At 46.6% G+C, this 18,925-nt stretch overlaps 7 protein-coding genes across 7 annotated transcripts; 4 read left to right on the top strand and 3 right to left on the bottom strand.

Annotated features, from left to right (window-relative positions):
• Positions 1–1,717: 1,717 nt before the first annotated feature.
• On the bottom strand, positions 1,718–3,291 carry N7479_004636 (acyltransferase family protein; the record flags this gene model as incomplete). Its single annotated transcript, XM_057252333.1, has 3 exons — positions 1,718–2,421; positions 2,481–3,108; positions 3,178–3,291. The coding sequence occupies 3 exons, from the start codon at positions 3,289–3,291 to the stop codon at positions 1,718–1,720; spliced, it is 1,446 nt and encodes a 481-aa protein (XP_057111658.1).
• Positions 3,292–5,544: 2,253 nt separating this feature from the next.
• On the top strand, positions 5,545–7,334 carry N7479_004637 (SGNH/GDSL hydrolase family protein; the record flags this gene model as incomplete). Its single annotated transcript, XM_057252334.1, has 10 exons — positions 5,545–5,743; positions 5,815–5,821; positions 5,880–5,916; positions 5,981–6,033; positions 6,084–6,208; positions 6,331–6,418; positions 6,471–6,564; positions 6,621–6,680; positions 6,737–6,973; positions 7,035–7,334. The coding sequence occupies 10 exons, from the start codon at positions 5,545–5,547 to the stop codon at positions 7,332–7,334; spliced, it is 1,200 nt and encodes a 399-aa protein (XP_057111659.1).
• Positions 7,335–7,693: 359 nt separating this feature from the next.
• N7479_004638 (uncharacterized protein) lies at positions 7,694–8,053 on the top strand (the record flags this gene model as incomplete). Its single annotated transcript, XM_057252335.1, has 1 exon — positions 7,694–8,053. One exon carries the CDS (start codon positions 7,694–7,696, stop codon positions 8,051–8,053), a length of 360 nt encoding a protein of 119 aa, XP_057111660.1.
• A 770-nt stretch (positions 8,054–8,823) lies between these two features.
• On the bottom strand, positions 8,824–11,467 carry N7479_004639 (uncharacterized protein; the record flags this gene model as incomplete). The annotated part of the gene is made up of 4 exons (XM_057252336.1): positions 8,824–10,225; positions 10,275–10,981; positions 11,046–11,157; positions 11,280–11,467. 4 exons carry the CDS (start codon positions 11,465–11,467, stop codon positions 8,824–8,826), a joined length of 2,409 nt encoding a protein of 802 aa, XP_057111661.1.
• Positions 11,468–12,473: 1,006 nt separating this feature from the next.
• On the top strand, positions 12,474–12,704 carry N7479_004640 (uncharacterized protein; the record flags this gene model as incomplete). The annotated part of the gene is made up of 1 exon (XM_057252337.1): positions 12,474–12,704. The coding sequence occupies one exon, from the start codon at positions 12,474–12,476 to the stop codon at positions 12,702–12,704; it is 231 nt and encodes a 76-aa protein (XP_057111662.1).
• A 214-nt stretch (positions 12,705–12,918) lies between these two features.
• On the bottom strand, positions 12,919–13,699 carry N7479_004641 (uncharacterized protein; the record flags this gene model as incomplete). Its single annotated transcript, XM_057252338.1, has 3 exons — positions 12,919–12,930; positions 12,999–13,249; positions 13,321–13,699. 3 exons carry the CDS (start codon positions 13,697–13,699, stop codon positions 12,919–12,921), a joined length of 642 nt encoding a protein of 213 aa, XP_057111663.1.
• Positions 13,700–17,637: 3,938 nt separating this feature from the next.
• Positions 17,638–18,513, top strand: N7479_004642 (TMEM53 family protein; the record flags this gene model as incomplete). Its single annotated transcript, XM_057252339.1, has 1 exon — positions 17,638–18,513. One exon carries the CDS (start codon positions 17,638–17,640, stop codon positions 18,511–18,513), a length of 876 nt encoding a protein of 291 aa, XP_057111664.1.
• Between the last annotated feature and the right edge of the window lie 412 nt (positions 18,514–18,925).

An 18,925-nucleotide genomic window follows, 5' to 3' on the forward strand; every position in this document is an offset into this window, starting at 1 on the left:
AAGCGTTCAGGGCCAAAACCCCGTCATCATGTGAAAATGGGACCTGCAAATATTTATAGATGTACTTTGTAGTCCCGAAGGTTCCGAGAGAAGAACCATGCCAAGAAGCTAGATGATATTTATAGACGCTAAAGAGAAGAGTACGTGGCTATTATTATATGTTCTACATGATCTTGAACATCTTAGTGTCATCACAGGCAGCAATAGCCCTGAAGGACATCCCAGCGGCCATCCACGGATGCAACGTGAAGCTTGGCACTACTACCCGTGGAATCCGAACAGAACCCTGATATCCAGGCATACTCCACCGAAGTACCAAGTCTGTTCACCGTTGTATTCAAAACAGTTTCAAATAATTTACCTGTAACCGAGCGCAACCGACAATTTTGTCCAAGGGCTTGACCGATGATCATCGCCATGACGCGGCAGCTGAGTGAGCTTCGGTGTTGCTCGAACGGGTAATTAGCGGTGTTCGGTCAAATCGCACTCCGTACGCCGTATGCATCCCTATGCAGCCACAAAGTCCTATAAGGCGAAATGAAAATGATCACCTCGCCAGCCCCATCCGAATGCCGACGTTTCCGATAATTCTACCAAATCGGGTATCCGGGGAACAAGGCAGGTGGAAGCCGCATCCTTGTGGATGTAGATAACGGTGTTGGATCGACAAGCCACGGCATTACAGGTCGGCTTGAAATGCACGTTGTTCCATTTTACATTGTTCTTTCAGCTGTGTACCGACAGACGACGACCCGTGAGCGGAGCTGACTGGATCCCGACGGAGTCAAGGCGGAGACCATGCCGGGTTGTCGTATCGCCGGGAAATTTGCATGTGTGGAAGCATTTTCCGTCGAAACGAGGGGGCTTCAGGAGAATAACCGGTGTCGTATAGGGAAAACATAGCGACCACGGGACGCTTGCTGGGGCTCGGATTGGCAGTTTGGGAAAATAGGTGGGGAGGACGTTTGTTACATACCCTCTGCCAAGCCGGGCTAAACGGCCTAATATGGACTGTCACGATACGCTCGCTTAGGTAGCCTCTTGGCGGTGTCTTGGCAAATGACGATCCAGCCTTATTCCTTGGCTGTCAGGGATAGCGTGGAGCACCTTGTAATACGAGGTATCGTGTTTGGGCCCCGGGGTTTAGTTACTAGTGTTGGCGCTGACGGTTTCATTCGGAGTTAAGAACTTGCCCCCTGTTTATGATTCTGCGGGGTTAATGAATGTTCAGCGCGAGTCATGGCTGAAACTCGAGCTGCTAGCCCTGGAGGGCATACGTAAGTAGGGCGTAGCGCTTACATGGGTACGCGTTCGCAGGGTTGCCAAGATGCGCATGTGATGCCAATTTGTATGGTTTGATATATTGAATTCACTCGGGTATTGATTTTTATGTTCATATATACATCCGAAATTATCCAGTCACCGTCCTTGGCTTGATTGTCTCCGCTTCGTGGATAACAGCCGGAAAAAGAGAGAGTAAAAGGAAAAAGACACCAATCATGATCGGAACAAATGTGATAAGAAAAAAAAAAAAGGCTCAAACAAAAAGAGTCAAGATGAGTCGTAGAAGAGAAGAAAATGCAAAGAAAATGCAAAGATATGAGAAATAAATAAAACAATGAGTGACATATAGACACTTGAATAGAGAGCGCAGGCCACCAGGGCATTGCTTCTTAAGAAATCATTCCAACGTCTTGTCCAAAATGCTCTGAAAAAATTATACAGTCGCCATGGGGATGCTAGTCAAAGGCAGGGAATCGGGGGCCTTCTCATCTTCCTCGAATACCCACTTCTCCAATTTCTGGGTCATACGTGCACAGAAGGGGTCAACATATCCAGTCCACAAATAGGCACAGAAGTAGACCAGCACGACCCAACAAGGGATACTGATAGCCACGACCCAGGGGGCACGGATGGGGATCCAGTGGGGTTCGAGGGGCTTGCCATCATCGCCGTAGAGCGGGTTACCCTTCTCATCGACTGGCGCACCCTCCCAGGGCTGGCCGGTAATTCCGTAGAGCATCCAGCACAGAACGGTGCGAAGGAGAGTGCCGTGCACGAGGTATACGGCGAAACTCTGCTTGCCGAACCAGAGGAAGAGACGGCTGGAGAGGAACTCCTTGGTGGAGGGTGAGATGTAGATGGCGAAAATGATGAGGTCGACACCCAGGGCGGAGTAGCGTCTACCGACGTTGACCTCAGGGGGGAAGATGTAGTGTGAGGCCTTCTCCATGTAGCTGGACCATGTGGACCATTCTGGGTGTTCTCCGGGGTAGGAGCAGACGAAGAGGCCGGTGCAGAGAAGGGTAATTGCTACGATCTTCCGGCCCCAACGGTGGCGTTCGACGAATTCTTTGAAACCGTTCTCATATGAGAGATCGCTGAGGAACATGCCGTAAACTGCCTGCATTTGGAAGGTTTCTGTGTTTTCTTGATTAATACCAAAAGTTGGCATTTTGGGTTTTTCATGTAGGACTTACCGGTGGTTTTGGCTGGGTTCTGGTGGAAGTATAGATACAGACCCAGGTAGATGACCAGACGGAATCGGAACTTGACGAACATAACTGCGCAGATCAGGACGTAAATCAACATAGATGCGTTGAGCAGCGGCAGCAAAGCCCACTGGTGATCATCGTAGGCCATGTAGCCTGTAGTCCAAACCTCAAGGAAGGTCTTGAACAAACGGATAAACTCCTCCCAGAGAGTAGGCATCAGATCAACGGCTGCGTAACGACACCACCAACAGTCGGAGCGGTTAGCGGCGACGAAGGCACCACACTGTGCCATGACCCATGATATGATTAAGGCAATGGTAGCCGGGAATATAAGACGAGGTGGGCGGCGGAAGGCACTCTTGCCAACGGATGTAAAGGCTCCAAGAAGATCTCCATTGCGGCGCTGCTTGAGTGGTTTAAGAGCGCAAACGTAGCCGGTCAAGAAGGCGAAGATCGTGACACCCAAACGGCCCTGCCAAGGAATACGGAAGACGGGCCACTGCAGAAATCGGGGAGGGAGGTCGAAATCGTCGCGAGGGGAGAAGAGGTTATAATCCCATCCTCGGGCAAGGTGGGTGAGGATAACTAAGACTGAGGCGATTCCTCGGAGGCCCTATTCACGGATGTTAGTACCAACCTCCTTACGTTCATGTATCCCTATAAGGCTGAGATGCAAACGTACGTCAATCCACTTGACACTTTTCCGTGGATCGCCTTTCACTGATGGATCTGCGGACTTCCAGGGAATGTTGTCCAATATGCGCGAATAGAGATGATTAGGCCGAATATACTCCATGATGGGAGTTGTAAAAGAGTGAACAAGAAACCGAAGTCCGCTAAGAGACTAGGTGTCTACTGGGCTGGTCGAAATTAAAAGCACCAAGACCCTAAATGTCGAATGTCGAAATGCTTCAAAAAATATAAAAAAAACAACGATATGCCAAACAAAATGCAGATTCAAACGATAAGAAGAGACTGATAAGGCTTCCTCCCCATATATAGATCAATGAGCGTGGATGGGTGAAGTTCAGAAGAAAAGTGGCCAAGACAGCAGATTGGGGTATATGTAAGAGAAAATGTCAGTTTACTCCCATTCCCACGAGTCGAAGATCGGGCTTGGCCAAGCGGAAACGGGGAATGAGGCGATCGAATGAGGGCGAACTTGGGAATATGGTGTCGCGTGGAGCCGACTATAGTGGATCTTTGGAAATACAAGTTCAAACCCCTTGAAATACATATGACGCCATGTAAATTATACTAGAATGCATAAATTATGAGGCTTGTCCGCTCGTTTATCGTATTTTGTCTGTGCCAATTGTTCAAAAAAAAAGGAGTAGCAAAGTACAAAAGAGGAGTATGCATCAATAGTTCCAGTTACATGTCAATCGGAAGTATCCTGCATGTGATACTACCTTATACTCCAGAATATTCTGTACAAAGGTGGGAAAATAAGCTATCAGGTTATATAGAAAGCTGACGACGCTCTGTGTATTCAGTTGAACTAGTATTTCATGCAACCAATTATAGTGTGTACTTAGCCCATGTGTATCCATGGACTAAAAACCGCCTCAATTACACCAGATCTTGGCGTTTGGCCCTTCATCTTCATTGTAATTGGTTAGGCTAATCCCAGCGGCAAATCGGAATCCTGTGTTTCGGATTTACTTTTTTTTTCAAATAAAAAAGTCCGGCTCAATTGCTGGGCGTTAACACTTTTACCAAGGGGATGGAATTCCTAGAAGTTAGATGTATTCCCCCCCCCTTTTCCGCCAAATACGAACCCGAGACTCTTTAGCTTTTATTTAGGGGGTACGAAGTATGGAGTATTCGTACTCCATACTGGAATACTCGGAATACTCCATACTCCGTATTTTCTATATACATTGTACTTCAAACGCAGACTCTGTGGGGATCTGTACCGAGCCTTCCGAATATCACAGGAAAATGTTAGAACAATTCTAGGACAACATTCCGTCCCCTTTAGAATGTGACAAACTTGATTTTCATCCAAGGGATTTCTTTTTTTCACTATAACTCAATAATATCGTATTCAACCAATTATGCAGAGCAAGGTCTTGGCTTCCAGTCTAAGTCCTGAGATAGATTATTCAGGCGTGCTAGCCATTATTGAATGGATCCTTCCAGAATCAAAATTTGAAATTTACAACATTTGATTGTCTACCATGTTAATATGTATAACATTGGCATTGAGCACATGACAATTTACTCAATTGGGAGTCGGGGATCAACGTGGATTACAACGTGGATTCAAATTAGCTATTTTAGGTTGAAGGCTTTTTGGCTTCTGTCTATTTAAGCCAAAAAAAAAAGAAAGGAAAACATCATATAAGGTTAGGGGGGAAGAAAGCCCGGAAAAAGAAATAAACGTCCAAGCCCCAAAGCCCAAGCCCTATGAGAATCTTCTTATCATTGTCTGATATTCGAATGTGAACAAGTTGGGTCTTGGCGACCCAATTTTATGCGAAATTTGAGAAAGTCCGAGCCAAAGCCACTTTTTTTTTCCCAAGATTTTTCAGAAAAGATCGTCTTTTGGGAGTCAAAGGCCCAAAGTTAAGAGATTCCCCTGCATAGTATCGGAATATCGATGCAGGGATGTTGTCCGACTCGGAGATATGTATTTACGTCGAATATACGAAATAGACACGTATCTCGGGTTTAAAAATGAATTTAGCCACTTTCTATTAAGTTCTAGAACGAGTATATATATACGGAGTATACGGAGCGCATATTGGTATGTTGTAGTATTAATTGTGGACCAAAGTAACCCCCCCACTTTAAAAAGGATTTAAGGATTTCGGGAAATTTGATATATATGGGCTTCTAAGAAAGCTGTCAGTGGTAATTTGAAATACAATACCTTGGCCACTGCCAAGATCGCGCAATTTCGGTTTCAACCCATAATTGGACCCGTCTGAATTTACCCCTTAGTCAGGAGAACCTCAATGGTTTAATGGTTTAATGGTTTAGGGGGGTTCTAAACTGGAATATCCAGAATCTGTGTACTCCGTAGGAACACCACTCTTCCAAAATGCGGCTTGGATCAATTACGACTTTCCTTTCATGGGCCTTGGTCGCTTCGGCCACCATTCTTGAAAATGGTCAAGTGAGAGAGAATGCCTACCCTGGCCAGTTAGAACCAGTGACCCTAGACGATTCATGGAGGAACTATCCCGCGGATGCCCCGGAGATCTCATACAAAGGTCGATGGGATAGCCAGCACATTTCTTGTATGTTCCCCATCTCCCGACTCCTCTTCCCCGGATTTCTTGTTTTAACCTTTAATGCTAACGGAACTCAGGGTGGTCGTATGTACCAGTCTCTTTTTTATTTTGTTCGGCTTAGGGTTTACTAATTATATTTCAGTGCACCCGGAATCAAGCTCGAGTTCTCTGGAGAAAAGGTATGTACATCTTTTCCATTCCGATCAACCCTAAAATGTGGTCCACATATTGATATATTCTTAGCTTGCTGTGCATTTCGGCCCTAGCACTATCACAGGCGTTCTAGTCGCCTACCGGTATGTATACATCTCCCTCTTTGAGTATTCGTTGTTCTAATCCTTGTCAGTATCGGCTCTCTTGACTGGCAATTCTCTAATATCACTGCCTCGTCAACATATCAATTTGTTGGACCATGGTCAGAGCTCAAAGATGGCGATGAACCCGTCGAGAAAAATACCTTTGAGATGAGAGGTATGGCTCCTATCAACCCCCCACTGGCAATCTATATACTGACTGCATTGTAGTGACAAACTGGGGCATTGGATAAGTCTCTCCCTGTCGTTGGATCTGTTCGTTACTTACCCTTCACACAGTTCAAATTGCTGGTGTAGCTGTCGCCGAGGGCGCTGCCCTCACCAAGCCCCCGACCTTCGGAAAGAGAGTCGAGATCATCGGTGGCTCGTGAGTTTTCACTCCTCGCACGCTACTTTTCCATGCAACTAACCATTCCCAGGCTTGCATCTGGCCAATTCGCCACCTATGAGACAATCTCCTCATGGTCCTTCCTCTTCGCCAACGGCTTGGGCAATGCCGAATACGGCATCACAGTCAGTCCGCTCCAACCTGATTCTTGAATACCAGATCCACTAACACAGTCATATAGGCCTATCCCGGCGTGTGCCTTGCAGATGAGCAGTGTTACAACGGTGGCTCTCGCGGCGTGGTATGTCACCTCCCATCTCCAAGGAATCCCAGGAATCCAACTAACAACACCACCAGGGCTGGTACTGGCACCGTGCCTCCGACCCCGGCTCTCGCGCACGTGCGATGTACGACCACTCCCCCGAGAAGTGGGACGTGAAGGCAGAGCAACCGGCGGATCTTGTGATTATCCAGATGGGCGGTAACGATCACCGCATGCCCAACGAAATCCCCGGCCGGGATTACTACCATGCCTACGTCGATTTGGTAGAGGATATCCACTCCAACTGGCCCAACGCGATCATTCTTCTTATGGTATGTGCTTACCCTATTCAGAATAGATTTGATTGTAAATGCTCAAACTAACAACCAACAGTCCCAATGGGGTGGTTTCAAGAAGGAAAACAAGAAGTGGGTCGGTAGCACTTACTATCTGGAAGAGACCAAGCAGGTCAATGAGCACTTCAAGGACCGTGGCTTTGTCTACTATTTCCCCACCGAGGGTCTGCTGCAACACAATGATATCAACCCCAAGAACCATCTTACCGATGTGGGACATGTCAAGATTGCCAGTCACTTATTGCAGTGGGTTAAGTTGGTGCTCAGGTGGAACCTTGAGCCCACTGGTGAGGTCCAGTCTGGAACTGCTTACTGGAACGATCAACAGGAATATTGATCGTTGCTTTCGGGAGGACTGGAATTGGGGCTGGAGACGTATCTGGCCCTTGTACATTTATTTTCTTAGATATTTTGATACTCAGCACAGAGTGGATAAACTGGAGAAATATATATATACCAACTTTTACGGCATTGTATTTTTTTGTGCATTTCAAGTTTGAGAAGTAGCTATGTGTCCGACACCCGTTTGGGCGACCTCGCCATTATATATTTTCATCCCAACCTCACTTGTTCTTCATTCTACTGTCGCACTTCAACCTGTCAGAAAGGCTTTCACTTCTTTAGCACACGTCTTAAAAGAAGATCTTTTTGAATATGTCAATATCTGTAGCCCTGTACGGTCAGGAACTCCACATCATGATTGGTGGTTGTCAGACATTCACACTGGCACATGCATACGGACGGTCTAATTACGCCCCTCCCGTCTGGAGACTTCGATATCGTTACGGGCCAGAGTTTGAGGTCGAAGTATTGGCGAATCTTATCACTGCCGAATACAAGTTTCGACAAACCCTCCAGCAAAAGGAGGCCCTCGAGAAAAATGTCCGGGCGCTAGAGAAGATTCCAGGGGACCGCGAAGAGGAAAAGCAACTTGAAGAATACCGCAAAGAGCTAGAGGCTGTCAAGCGAACCCACAGTGAGAACGAGCGGAACCTTTTCGCCCAGGAATCGATGCTTCCACCAGGTACCTTGGAAAAAAAAACTATAATGAGCTGAAACGGGATCCAGTCTGGTATCTTAGGAAGGAACTGGTCGAGGACTGCATCAACCGAGGTGGTTGCTGCGCCCGGGGTTGTGTTTGTTGCAAAAACCGTGCATTCGCTCATTATAAAAAGGGAGTTGGTCATTGCACGGCTGGCTGTGGTTGCTGTGCATCTGAGAGAGGATTCGAGCATACAGCCGAAGAGCTGGAAAAGTCTGCAGATCAGCTCAACTCGCTGCTAGTATCGCCCAATCCGTCGTATGTTGTCAAAATGGCAGAGGCTTATTTTGTGAAACCGCCCGCGCCGAAGGTAGAAACGAAGACTGTGCCGGAGGTAGAGGCGAAGACTGCGCCGAAGGTAAATGTTCAGAAGGTGAAGGTGCAGAAGAAAAAGGTGCGTTGGTGGAATCGGCGTGTTTAAACCTGGGCATTAATGGGAGCTTGCTTGAATATCCTCTTGCGAAAGGGTAGGGATTGCCTTTACGCTTGCTTGTAGTCTTTCCCTTACCTTCTGGCTTCAATACTAAAAATATATCGGAAGTTTGACGATATGGAAAATAAATAGCCGTAAATTACTTACTCTATAGCCCCGACAGAGGATGAGCCTCAGGTCGCTCGCTACAATTATCTACCGTCATGGTCACCATGGACTTCCATATATAGACCTCTGACAACACGTCTATGCTCATGGTACTAGATACTGCAGCGAGTCAGCAGATTGATTTCGAGGCCCCTTATCGGGACCCTCACTATTCAACAGTCTCCTAACAAGTATGTACATGTATCAGAATGTGTGATTTTCGCTGCCGGAATTTTCCTCTCCATCAAAGGTAGGGAAGAAATAACGAATGAACTCTTCACTAATCGGATCCAAAGGGAAATGCGGATCGCCCGCAGTGGACTCTTGATTACTTTCAGCAGATAAAAACTCAGACGCCAAAGAATCCGAGAGGTCTGCGCCATTATTGTAATGATCCACTGCATGACCTTGGGGAAGATTTGACGACTGAGATTGACCGTTATAAGGTGGATGTTGAGCACCGTCAACTCCGCCATCAAGCCGTGCAGGTATTTCAAGGCTAGCATGATCACCAAACACATCCTCAGGCTGCTGGTTTGTAGGTCGTGGTATATCGCTGTCATCGTATCCCATGCTAGACACCAGTCGACGAACAGCACTTTCACAAAGTTGCCATGCACGATACGACGCTATGCAATGCGTAGACATCATGTAGAGCCATCGGACAGATTTCTTCGCTGACTGAACCAGACTAATTTCTCGATCTGGCATATGCACACAGCCAAAAGACAGTTCCAAGATGATTACCGTCGATGTCTGCATGATGTAATGAAGGAAACACCACCATGGACAAACCTGGTATAAATACACAGTATCTGGCTCGTCGGGCAGCAAATCGAGAGTGGAAATGGTCGACTCTAGGGTCATCACAGCCATTTCGTGGCTGAATCCCCACTGGTCAAGACTTTTCCTTGATCTCTCGCGTCGCTTTGGGTTGTGTCGGCAGAGACACGGTCGACCTAAGACAATGCGTGTGCTGTGATAATGGAATGCCAAGTTTGTCTTCGCCCAGTAGGTTTGCTGATCTTCATCTTTCATGGAAGTGAAGTCCAGCCCTGGTGGGAGAGTAGATAACCATGCATCAACGCTTGACTTCAGCCGTCTAATGGTGCCCTTGATCTTGTTCCATGATACTGTCGCGCTCGCTGCTGAATACACACGGTCTAGGATCTCTTGGCTCACAACTGTGAGATCACAGTAGTATAGGAAATAGAGACTGGGGTTTATTGGCAGGCTTTTAAGCCACGAGCGCCCAGCAAGTCCTTCTTCGGTCGGTTGACGGTCGGCGTGACGAAGGTACGGGCTGGTCATGGCCATGTTCACGCGTTTCTCTCTCATACCAAGGTCATCGAGGAGTTCCGTAGCTGATGGATCGGATAAATGATCCTCGTCGAAGGGAAGGGGTAGTTGGGTGGTATACGTATGGAACGAAATAGAGGTTGCCCGACCAGTCATCGAGCCTAGCTTTTCTTCGACCGTGTAAAGACACCACCAAACTCGACAGAGCATCTCCTTGGACACACCGCGCCTTTTATTTGAACTGGTCTTCAAGTTGATTCCGAGCGAGATGGCGGATCGAAGTGCTAAAGCTGAGATTTTCCATGCCCTACGTTTATCAGATTTATTCAGTAAGTGGAAGAGCTCAATCGACTCACCTATTAATCTGGTTTGTAGATAGCATGTGGAATGCAATCAACCCCTCTATTTGCACTTGTTGAAGATCGGGATGTTGGAATAGACTGTCGCCGCTCAAACTTAGCATTCTAGCTCGAGTCAAGTAGAAGAGATGGTCTTTGCTATCCCCCCGCTGTGTCGCATCACTGTTATATAAGTATTCTGTCGCAATAGCGAAGATCATATTCAATATCGCCAACCATTTATCACCCGCATAAAACATATCATCGACGAAGTTCCTGTATTGGGTGGAAAACAGAGTACTGTTGATGATGGGGAAATGCGGGTGAACTGCGCGCAGATAAGTTTCAAACAGATGATCTGCCAATGGTTGAGGAGGTACCCAATACATTTGTACCGGCCCTGGTGCATCGATACCAAGGTCATCAAGATGATAGCTGACCGTGCATGGGGGAACTTTGTCATGATCTTTGGATGTAATTTTTGGTGATTTCTCGCGGCTGCGAAGTTCGGTTTCTTCCTCCACACGGCCCATCCACGTAACCTCCGAACTCTTGCCCATATATCCAGTGGCACGGGAGCTTTCGGTTAAGTTGACATCTTGCTCAACTCGATCTACCGCTTCCAATGATCCGATGGAAGAAGATGAACTGGATCGCCTAGTACCACTATGGCCCCGAGACGCTTGGGAACTTCCATTTGATGCATAGTTTGTATTGGAGTTGTACTAGGAAAGGTGTTGGTTAGTAAAGGGCCAAGACTCTGGCGTCTCTTTCATACGATGAACTCACCTTCTGGAGCAGATCTTTGATGCGCTTGGCAGCTTGGCCGTCGACCTGATTTTCTATCTCTTTCAACAGCGTTTCGTAATCCTGTACTCTCTCATGAAGACTTCCGATTTGTCTGGCAGTGGCTTTAGCTCATGCCTCGATTAGTTACATATAAAGGGGGATAGAGATAGTGGGTATTGTGGGATGTTGCTCCATATCCAGTAATGCAAATAGACGATTTGATTTTGTTCTTACTGTGTTGTTTTCTCACGCGACTTTAGCGGATATGTGCACGTAGCTTTTGTTTCTTCACACTGTCTACAAGTTGGAGTCTGGCCATTGCATTTTATTTTTCGCTGATGACATGATTCGCATGCCCGTGAGACTCGTTTGTTGGATGTCGGCACAACGATGGACCTTTGCCGGGGTATTGCAACTTTCATGGCATAGAAAAAAATATAGAATTGAGTATCAGGTATAATTGGAAAGGACGTTGTCACTAGTCAAGACCGATGATGTCATGCTGGCTCGGCACAGATTTGTATGACATCAGGGCAAATTTCCTGTATTAACTATATTAATTAAAATAGACATTGCGAAACAAAAAAAAAAAAAGAAAATGGTTCTAGTAAAGCGGAAGAAAGCAGGAGGTTCAGCCCTAGAGGTTCAAACTACGTATTATAATTTGGACATGACCCCTCCCCTACAGTTAGATTCTTCCATTTTTCTCCTTTACTAGTTAGTGATCACCAGCAGCAATTCAAGGCCCCTGATACCCATTTGATTCCTTGCACAGATTTTTTCGTAGTCGCAAACAGTCATGAGTCCCATAGCCGGCCTCATCATTGCGGTAAACAATCGCAGTCTCGCGGACATGAGTAGTGGGTGAACTTGTCCGACATGATCTATCTTATTATGCCGAGTTGACCTGATATTGATTATCCAACCAACCGTTCCTCCGGGCGCCACTATCTGCTGACATGACTAAGTCCCTATCTCCATCCGCGCCTGCATGAAAACAGAAATTCGATATCCTAATTCTGTTGCCCGGGGAAACGGAGAACAATCTTTCGGAACCTCCGATCCATCAGGAGTAAGGATAGGACCAGGATACTCTCCACGGGGGTACATAGCTGACTGGAGTCCTAGGCAGTATAACGCCAGGAGTCCCAAATTGGCATACCTACTCCCCATCAAGGACAGGTATCCTGGATGCTACAGACTTGATTTAGCATGGTATGAGTACTCTTACGAATCTGGCACACTCTGAAAAAAACCAGCCATGTAGTTCTAGTCGTTGATACAAGACCTTGGCCCAAAATATCCATAGGGAGACCATACTTTGAGGCCAATTCAGCCTGGCCTCAGCGATTGATAGATCGGAATACAATGCACGGAAGACCCGATACTCCTCAAACCAGGTAGGAGTGCCAGCGTCACGCGGCTGATATGGCTCAGTGCTCTCCTGGAATTGCACTCGACCAGATTTGTGTCATGAGTCTTCTCTGGGTTTGGTTCTTTGTTCCTGAGACTACAGGGAGAAGCCTTGAATCAATGGATATATTGTTCGATCTACCTTGGCGCCAGATCGGTCGTTGTGGAAAATACCTTGCTCCTGATGGGATTGCTCACTTTGATGAGAATGACAGAGAGAAAGCCGCTGCAGTCCGTCAGGAGTAGCCATGATGTGGGACAATTTGACGCTATCTGACATGAGCGCAAAATATAAAAGAAGTAATCCCAAAAAGATGAAATATTTTGAGCAAGCATTGAGAAATGAACGTATTTTTAGAGAGGGTGCAGGAGATAATTTTTTGCTCCCGTAGTCGACAGGGGGGCATGGACAAGATCTTGGAATTCTAGCAGAAAGCAAACAGAAGCCATCACCTGATTGCTATCTGATCATCTGATTAGGTTTATATCACAGTCCACTCTTTGCAGAATTCGAAGCACCCGAGACCTGAGCTGTCTCACCTCCCCCACACGGTCATTCCCTAGCAAATGATTCGCCCCATCCATAATAGGCATATCCTCCTCGATATCACGCAGCATATCCCCCAACTGCTTGGTAAAAAGACGCAAAGTCTCGTTCACCATAGTCGTCGTTTCCAGCCTGTCTAGTTGAATGGCTCCAACAGTTATCGGTACTTCAGTGATAACTATTGCAGTTGTTGCTTCCACTGAGCTATTTATGCTTCCATTGCGAGTACTCGACGGATCGTGATCTAAGCCCCGTTGCGTTAGTACATAGGTTTAAGTGGACCATCTCGGGCCGACCTCGGGAGGATGAACATACCAACACCCCCACCGTTAGGCTGCTGGCCCCAGCCTCCAAGTATGGACTCAATCGTCGCCTCGTACAGCATGAGCATCTTTCTCGCAGCATCTATCATTCTTTGAAGCATGCGCGCGTCCAGATGTGTATCGGGTACCGGGCAGCCTTTCAATGTTTCCCAGTTGTCGGTCAAAGCTTCGCCGATGATGAGGACATCATCTAGACGGATGCGGTAGGTTTCTATTGGAGATCTATTCGAGAAGTCGGGGAAGCGATTCAGGACATCGGCTGTTTGGCGGAGACAGTTGCAGCGCGGTTGGGGTTGGGGATCCTGCGTGGTTGGAGGTGTGTTTTGCGCAGACAGCCGAAGGCTGTCCAGTTCGCTGGGAAGTCGATCCATTATTTTTCTTGGTGAGATTATATTGCAATGAGGGTTTCTTTTCACGGGTGTTGTGGGGTTTTGTAAGATAAACTAGCCATTAAGAACAGGTATGGTGGTATTGAGAGCTTGATATGGTTACCTCGCAGACCACGCTAAGGGGCATTTTCAAGTTTATGTGCAAGCGAAATGCATGCGATATGGCACCCTAAAATGGTATTACAACATTACTCCATACAGGGGCTCCGGGGGTGCTTTTGCCCAAACAATGGCCCGAACCAAAAGGAGTCGGGGGGTTCCGTTTCATATTATTCGTCCATCGGGGAGTCTTTATTATTTACTGCCCGCAAATTGTTCGAATTAGTAATGGAAGAAACCGGGATCAGGCTGCCACACATCCCCTGTACATATGTCAGTGTTGATAAGTGGATACATAATTTCAACGTTTTAATATAACACAATAACACAAGTCTGGGTTGAAAATATCCAGGGAAATAGAAATATATCGAAAAGGTTACGAAACGTGAATGTGCTAACCAAAGTGATGGGTTTTTAGGAGGTCGCTTCCCAGTACTTGAGAAATATATATTAATTGCCCTCTTCTACTAGGGTGACTTATGCGTAGCGAAGCTACAAACGTATATTGAAGTGATCAAAAGCATCTCGAAGCAATTTTGGAGTGTATCCTTCTAGGATAGATGTTGGGGAACGAGAATTCAACCGCATAATGAGCTAGTGAAGGCTCAACTGCCGACAAAGTCAAAATGTTCTATTTTCTTCCTTAGTGGCGTTCTCATTCCAGATTTAGTCTAGTTACTTGGTGGTGCAGAAGAAGAGTAAGACACCCGGCAGCGACACCGCCAATAGGTAGGTTAATGTAGAATTACTAACTCGAAGTGATATATTGTGAAAATGTGCCGATTGAGAGCGAAACATTATCCGGAAATTGTAGGTTGTTGTTAACGTTGGGATGTTCAGCAATGACGACGGTATTGGTGTTGACCAGTAAATCGCGCTGTCATCTCGCACGTTTGCCATGTTGTTTTTCAGAATCTCTCTGGCTGCGTTTCTCTGGCAGTAAGCCAATCAATTTCTTCCTGGAAGTGGCGACCTAGGCTTGTATAGTGTTTATGCTCAATAACTTCGAAGTGACCAGGAGAAGATTGATCGGACGGAGGCTGCTGGGATCACGCGAAAAGAGGCTGCTATGGAGGGAAGGGTAACTCTCGATCGTGATTTGAGTCGATTTTCCACCAAAAATGGTGTGTCAGGCTTAGGTATTATCCCAATGACAATTCGCGCACCCGCGAACCAACCCAGCAGGTTCATCGAGTAGGGCACAATGAGCCCATGTCCCATGATTCATGATCGCGCTGGAACGAGGTACATTCAGTACCCTAGAATCGACCGACAATGAATCATGGCGGACTCTATGTTTACCATATGTTTTCCAATCATCTCATATATTCGAAGGGTGGTCTGGTGTGAGGACCTGATATGTGTGGAGCGAAGTAGGGAGGGTGCCCACAAAAAGGGGCTTTTGCGAATAAGCGCAGAAGCTCGGTCGTCCAGTATCGGGCTTGCCTACCGTTAACCCGCAGGTCATTTATGGTATGTTCAGTCCGTGGATATTGGAAGCATTAGGCGTCAATGCGTAGCTCCAGATGTACGGAGTGCTATGGAGCCTCATTTTTCAGTCCCAAGGACTATTGCGGGCAAGGAACCTAGCGCAGTAACTCGCTGGAAGCCAGGGCCAGGATCGGACCTAGCTATTAATCCTATCAGCATTTGCCCTAGATAATGAAGTGAGAACCGGGTGGGATATCTTACCAACTTCCCGACGATAACGTGATGTCCGGAGTATATGAGTGAGAATTGATGGGAAAATGAGAAGATAGAAGCAGAGGGCAATGGTATATGACTAGGTTGGATAAAGAGTAGAATGGTGGAAAGGGAAAAGAAAATGAATAAGAGCGACGAAAGTGCAACTCTTCACCAGTTTTCAAGAAACAATGTTATGAAGAGATCCCCTTATTGTGAAGGCAACTACCATAAAAGGAAAGAGCTAGAGGACCCCATCTAAAACGGCTTACAAATCGGCTCTAGGCACTTTCCCGACACCTGTGCAAGCTCTCCTTAGACTCGTATATAGTTCATCTAGCATCTGGTTGATTTTTGTTACTCTTACAGTGACTACGCATAAGTCTGAACACCCTTTTGAGACCCACCTATCACACCGCCCAAACGTCACTCTACCGCCTACCAAACGCTCATACAAGTTATGCCATAAGGCACCCAATTTATCTGAAGCACCTGTTAGGAATTGCCTTTAGAATTTTGACGTTAATTTCTATCTAGGAAGGTAACTTTGTGTATGACAAGGCGGCTTTAATAGCTACCGAGTGAATCTTAGGCGGAAAATTATGCCGGCAGAACATTACGTAACTACTCTATGTGGGGCCAAGGGTGTTAAGACTTATGCGTAGTCACTGAACGTGCGAGGGCAGATTTTCATCCCTGTACTTCTGGTTCTCGTCGGGATGTGACCAGACTAGCGCCTCCCGCGGATACCTCGGGAAATGTTCGGTGACCGATGTGAGAACTCTTGGAATTCCTCCGCCACAACTGAGAGCTCAATAAAACTTAGTGTATTTGGTGGAGTGATGGTATTTCCCCAGTCTACTAATATCACAATCTCGCGAGTACATAACTCTCATTCGTGACTTCATCGGGTTTATCGAGCTATCTAGCGACACTCCCATCCTTTACATGCTTCTCATATATAATGCCTCTTCAACAAGCTTATAGTCGTTGTTTGGCGGTAATTATGTTTACCTAGCTTTCAATCGAAGGCTACAATATAACCTATGATACGAAACAAACTCGGGGCTTTTTTATATAGCATGTTGTCCGGATTGGGGTGAAATGGAGCAGTGGGGTTGGGAAAACAGCCTCATTGAAAATGATGAGGGGAACTGGAGGTTGACATACCTTCGAAATTTTTGGACACGAGCCTATCTGAAGCGATGGACTGCCTTTGTGGACAATGCCTGGGTTGGTATATTCCCACTCGGCAACCTGCGCTATCTTCACCTCTCCTATTGCTGGAGTCCGAAACTGATGACTCTTCAAGCTCATCTAGCGAGGAAGACTAAATTTGAGTATTCATTTTATCTTTTTCTTTGTTTTATAGTGCTGGAACTTTTGGCTAACTTTTGAATTAGGGCGATTTTTGATCATGAACACGTTTTATGAAACCAATGGTGCGAATTTATGGATGCGACAACTTGCAATTTGGAAATCCTTTTGGGAGAACAATTGGGGATGTGAAATTGAACACTTGAAGATAACTTTGGCAACTTGTGGTGGCTTGGGAATTGGAAGGCAAGATTGATATTTTTACGTGACTTGGAGCCCTTTGGGGGATAAGCTTTATAGCTTTGCCGGGGTGGAGACCACAGTTATGCATAGATATGAGATCTACCGAGGTAAAACATTGGAAAGGAGATCACATGAAATATAGGAGAATGCTTGAATATCGAATTGGTGGTATCTACTACAAGCATCTAACATTGGCATTTGATTTAAATCCCATAATTTTATGCATAAAATGCCATGTGAATCACCCAATAAGGTGGCAATTCCCGAGATATCCAAACATATCATTTGCCAAGATCTTTCTATTCCCAACGACCCACATGTCATGAACAGATTGGCTCAACCGTTGTTGTTGACCAATGTTATATCTCCTGGACCGGGGTAATTTCCATATCGGGAGGTCGCCGAAGGAGTTTTGCTTTTTGTCCAATTTTTTTTTTTTTAGTATGCCGGCATATAACAAACAAGGCAGATCCAACAAAGGACATTCAATCTGCCAAAACTTCGAAGCCTGAACCCTAGACCAAGGCTATCCGACCCCTTGCGTAGGCCCTAATAACCCCACACCCAAAGCTTCCACAATGGCTCCACAACCCATTCCATTCCCGGGCTTCACCCCGATATCCGATCGGGTATACCTTCGCAATGGCCACGAGAAGGCCAAGCCTGCTCCAGCCGACGAGCCAACAACTATCCTCATCTCCGGCTGGGGCGACGGCATGCCGAAACACGTTACCAAATATTCCGACGGCTACCATGAGCTTTACCCATCCGCGCGGATCATCGTTATCCTATCAACCACCTTCCAGGCCACCAATCAGCTCGAGGAAGCCAGAATCGAAGCTATGAAGCCGGTCGTCGATACCATCTTCCCGACGCCAACCGGCAGCGGAAACGAACAGGAGCGTCTGCTTGTACATGCCATGTCGAATACCGGTGCCATCTTCGCTGCCGCTACCGTTATGGCATACCAGCAACGCCATGGAGCAGACAAGCCATTCCCCCACCAGCTCATGGTGCTGGACTCGACACCTGGAAGTCTGGACTTCAAGTCTCAGGTTGGCCGCTGGTCGCGTGCTATGGCGGTCGGCACGGCTAAGTTCTTCCCTTGGCCTTTCGTTGCAACCCATGGTATGTGGTATGCTTTCCTCTGGGCGTTCCACCTCTGGGGACTGGTGCGCGGCTTGGTGCCTTCGGGTGTGTGGGCGGATAAGATCATAAATGATAAGGCCCGCGTCACGACCGATTCTAGTAGAGTGTACCTTTACTCTAAGGAAGATGAGATCATTGGTTACAAGGATTTGGAGGAGAATGTTGCTCATGCCAAGACGCTGGGTTATTCAGTTGATCTTGAGATGTTTGAAGGTTCGCCGCATGTGGGCCATATGAGACTCCATCCTGAGCAATATTGGAATAAGGTTTCCAGCTCTTGGAAGCAGGCTATCGCGGAGAAATAAGCGGCGAAGACTGGGTATATTGCATTTTGTGCATTTGTATTTATAGATTAGATCATGTTTAATAACTATATATAGAGGTATTTCATTGTTGATAGGTTTGTTGATATCACTCGCCAGTTGCCAGGACAAGGATCGGGTTAGCCAAGCCTCAAGTCTGGGGTTTTGTGGGGTATATCAATCGAACCCTGCAGCGCGGGGGATAGACCTGCGATCCGCTAGATCGGGACATAACTTAATCTTAGCGTGTAGTTGCTTATTTGGTTTCAATGGTGACCCGGGCCCAATTTAAAAGGAACCGGCAAGATTTCCATAGGTAACAACTCATCAAATTCGTAAGGCATTTATTCAACAGTATCAATCTGGTTCTTTCAAGCAACGCGAAATGAATATACAAAGACAACAACCCATTCTC

This window comes from Penicillium vulpinum (genome assembly GCF_028829585.1).
Source record: "Penicillium vulpinum strain IBT 29486 chromosome Unknown utg000002l_segment0_segment0, whole genome shotgun sequence".
Classification (NCBI taxonomy): Eukaryota; Fungi; Ascomycota; class Eurotiomycetes; order Eurotiales; family Aspergillaceae; genus Penicillium; species Penicillium vulpinum.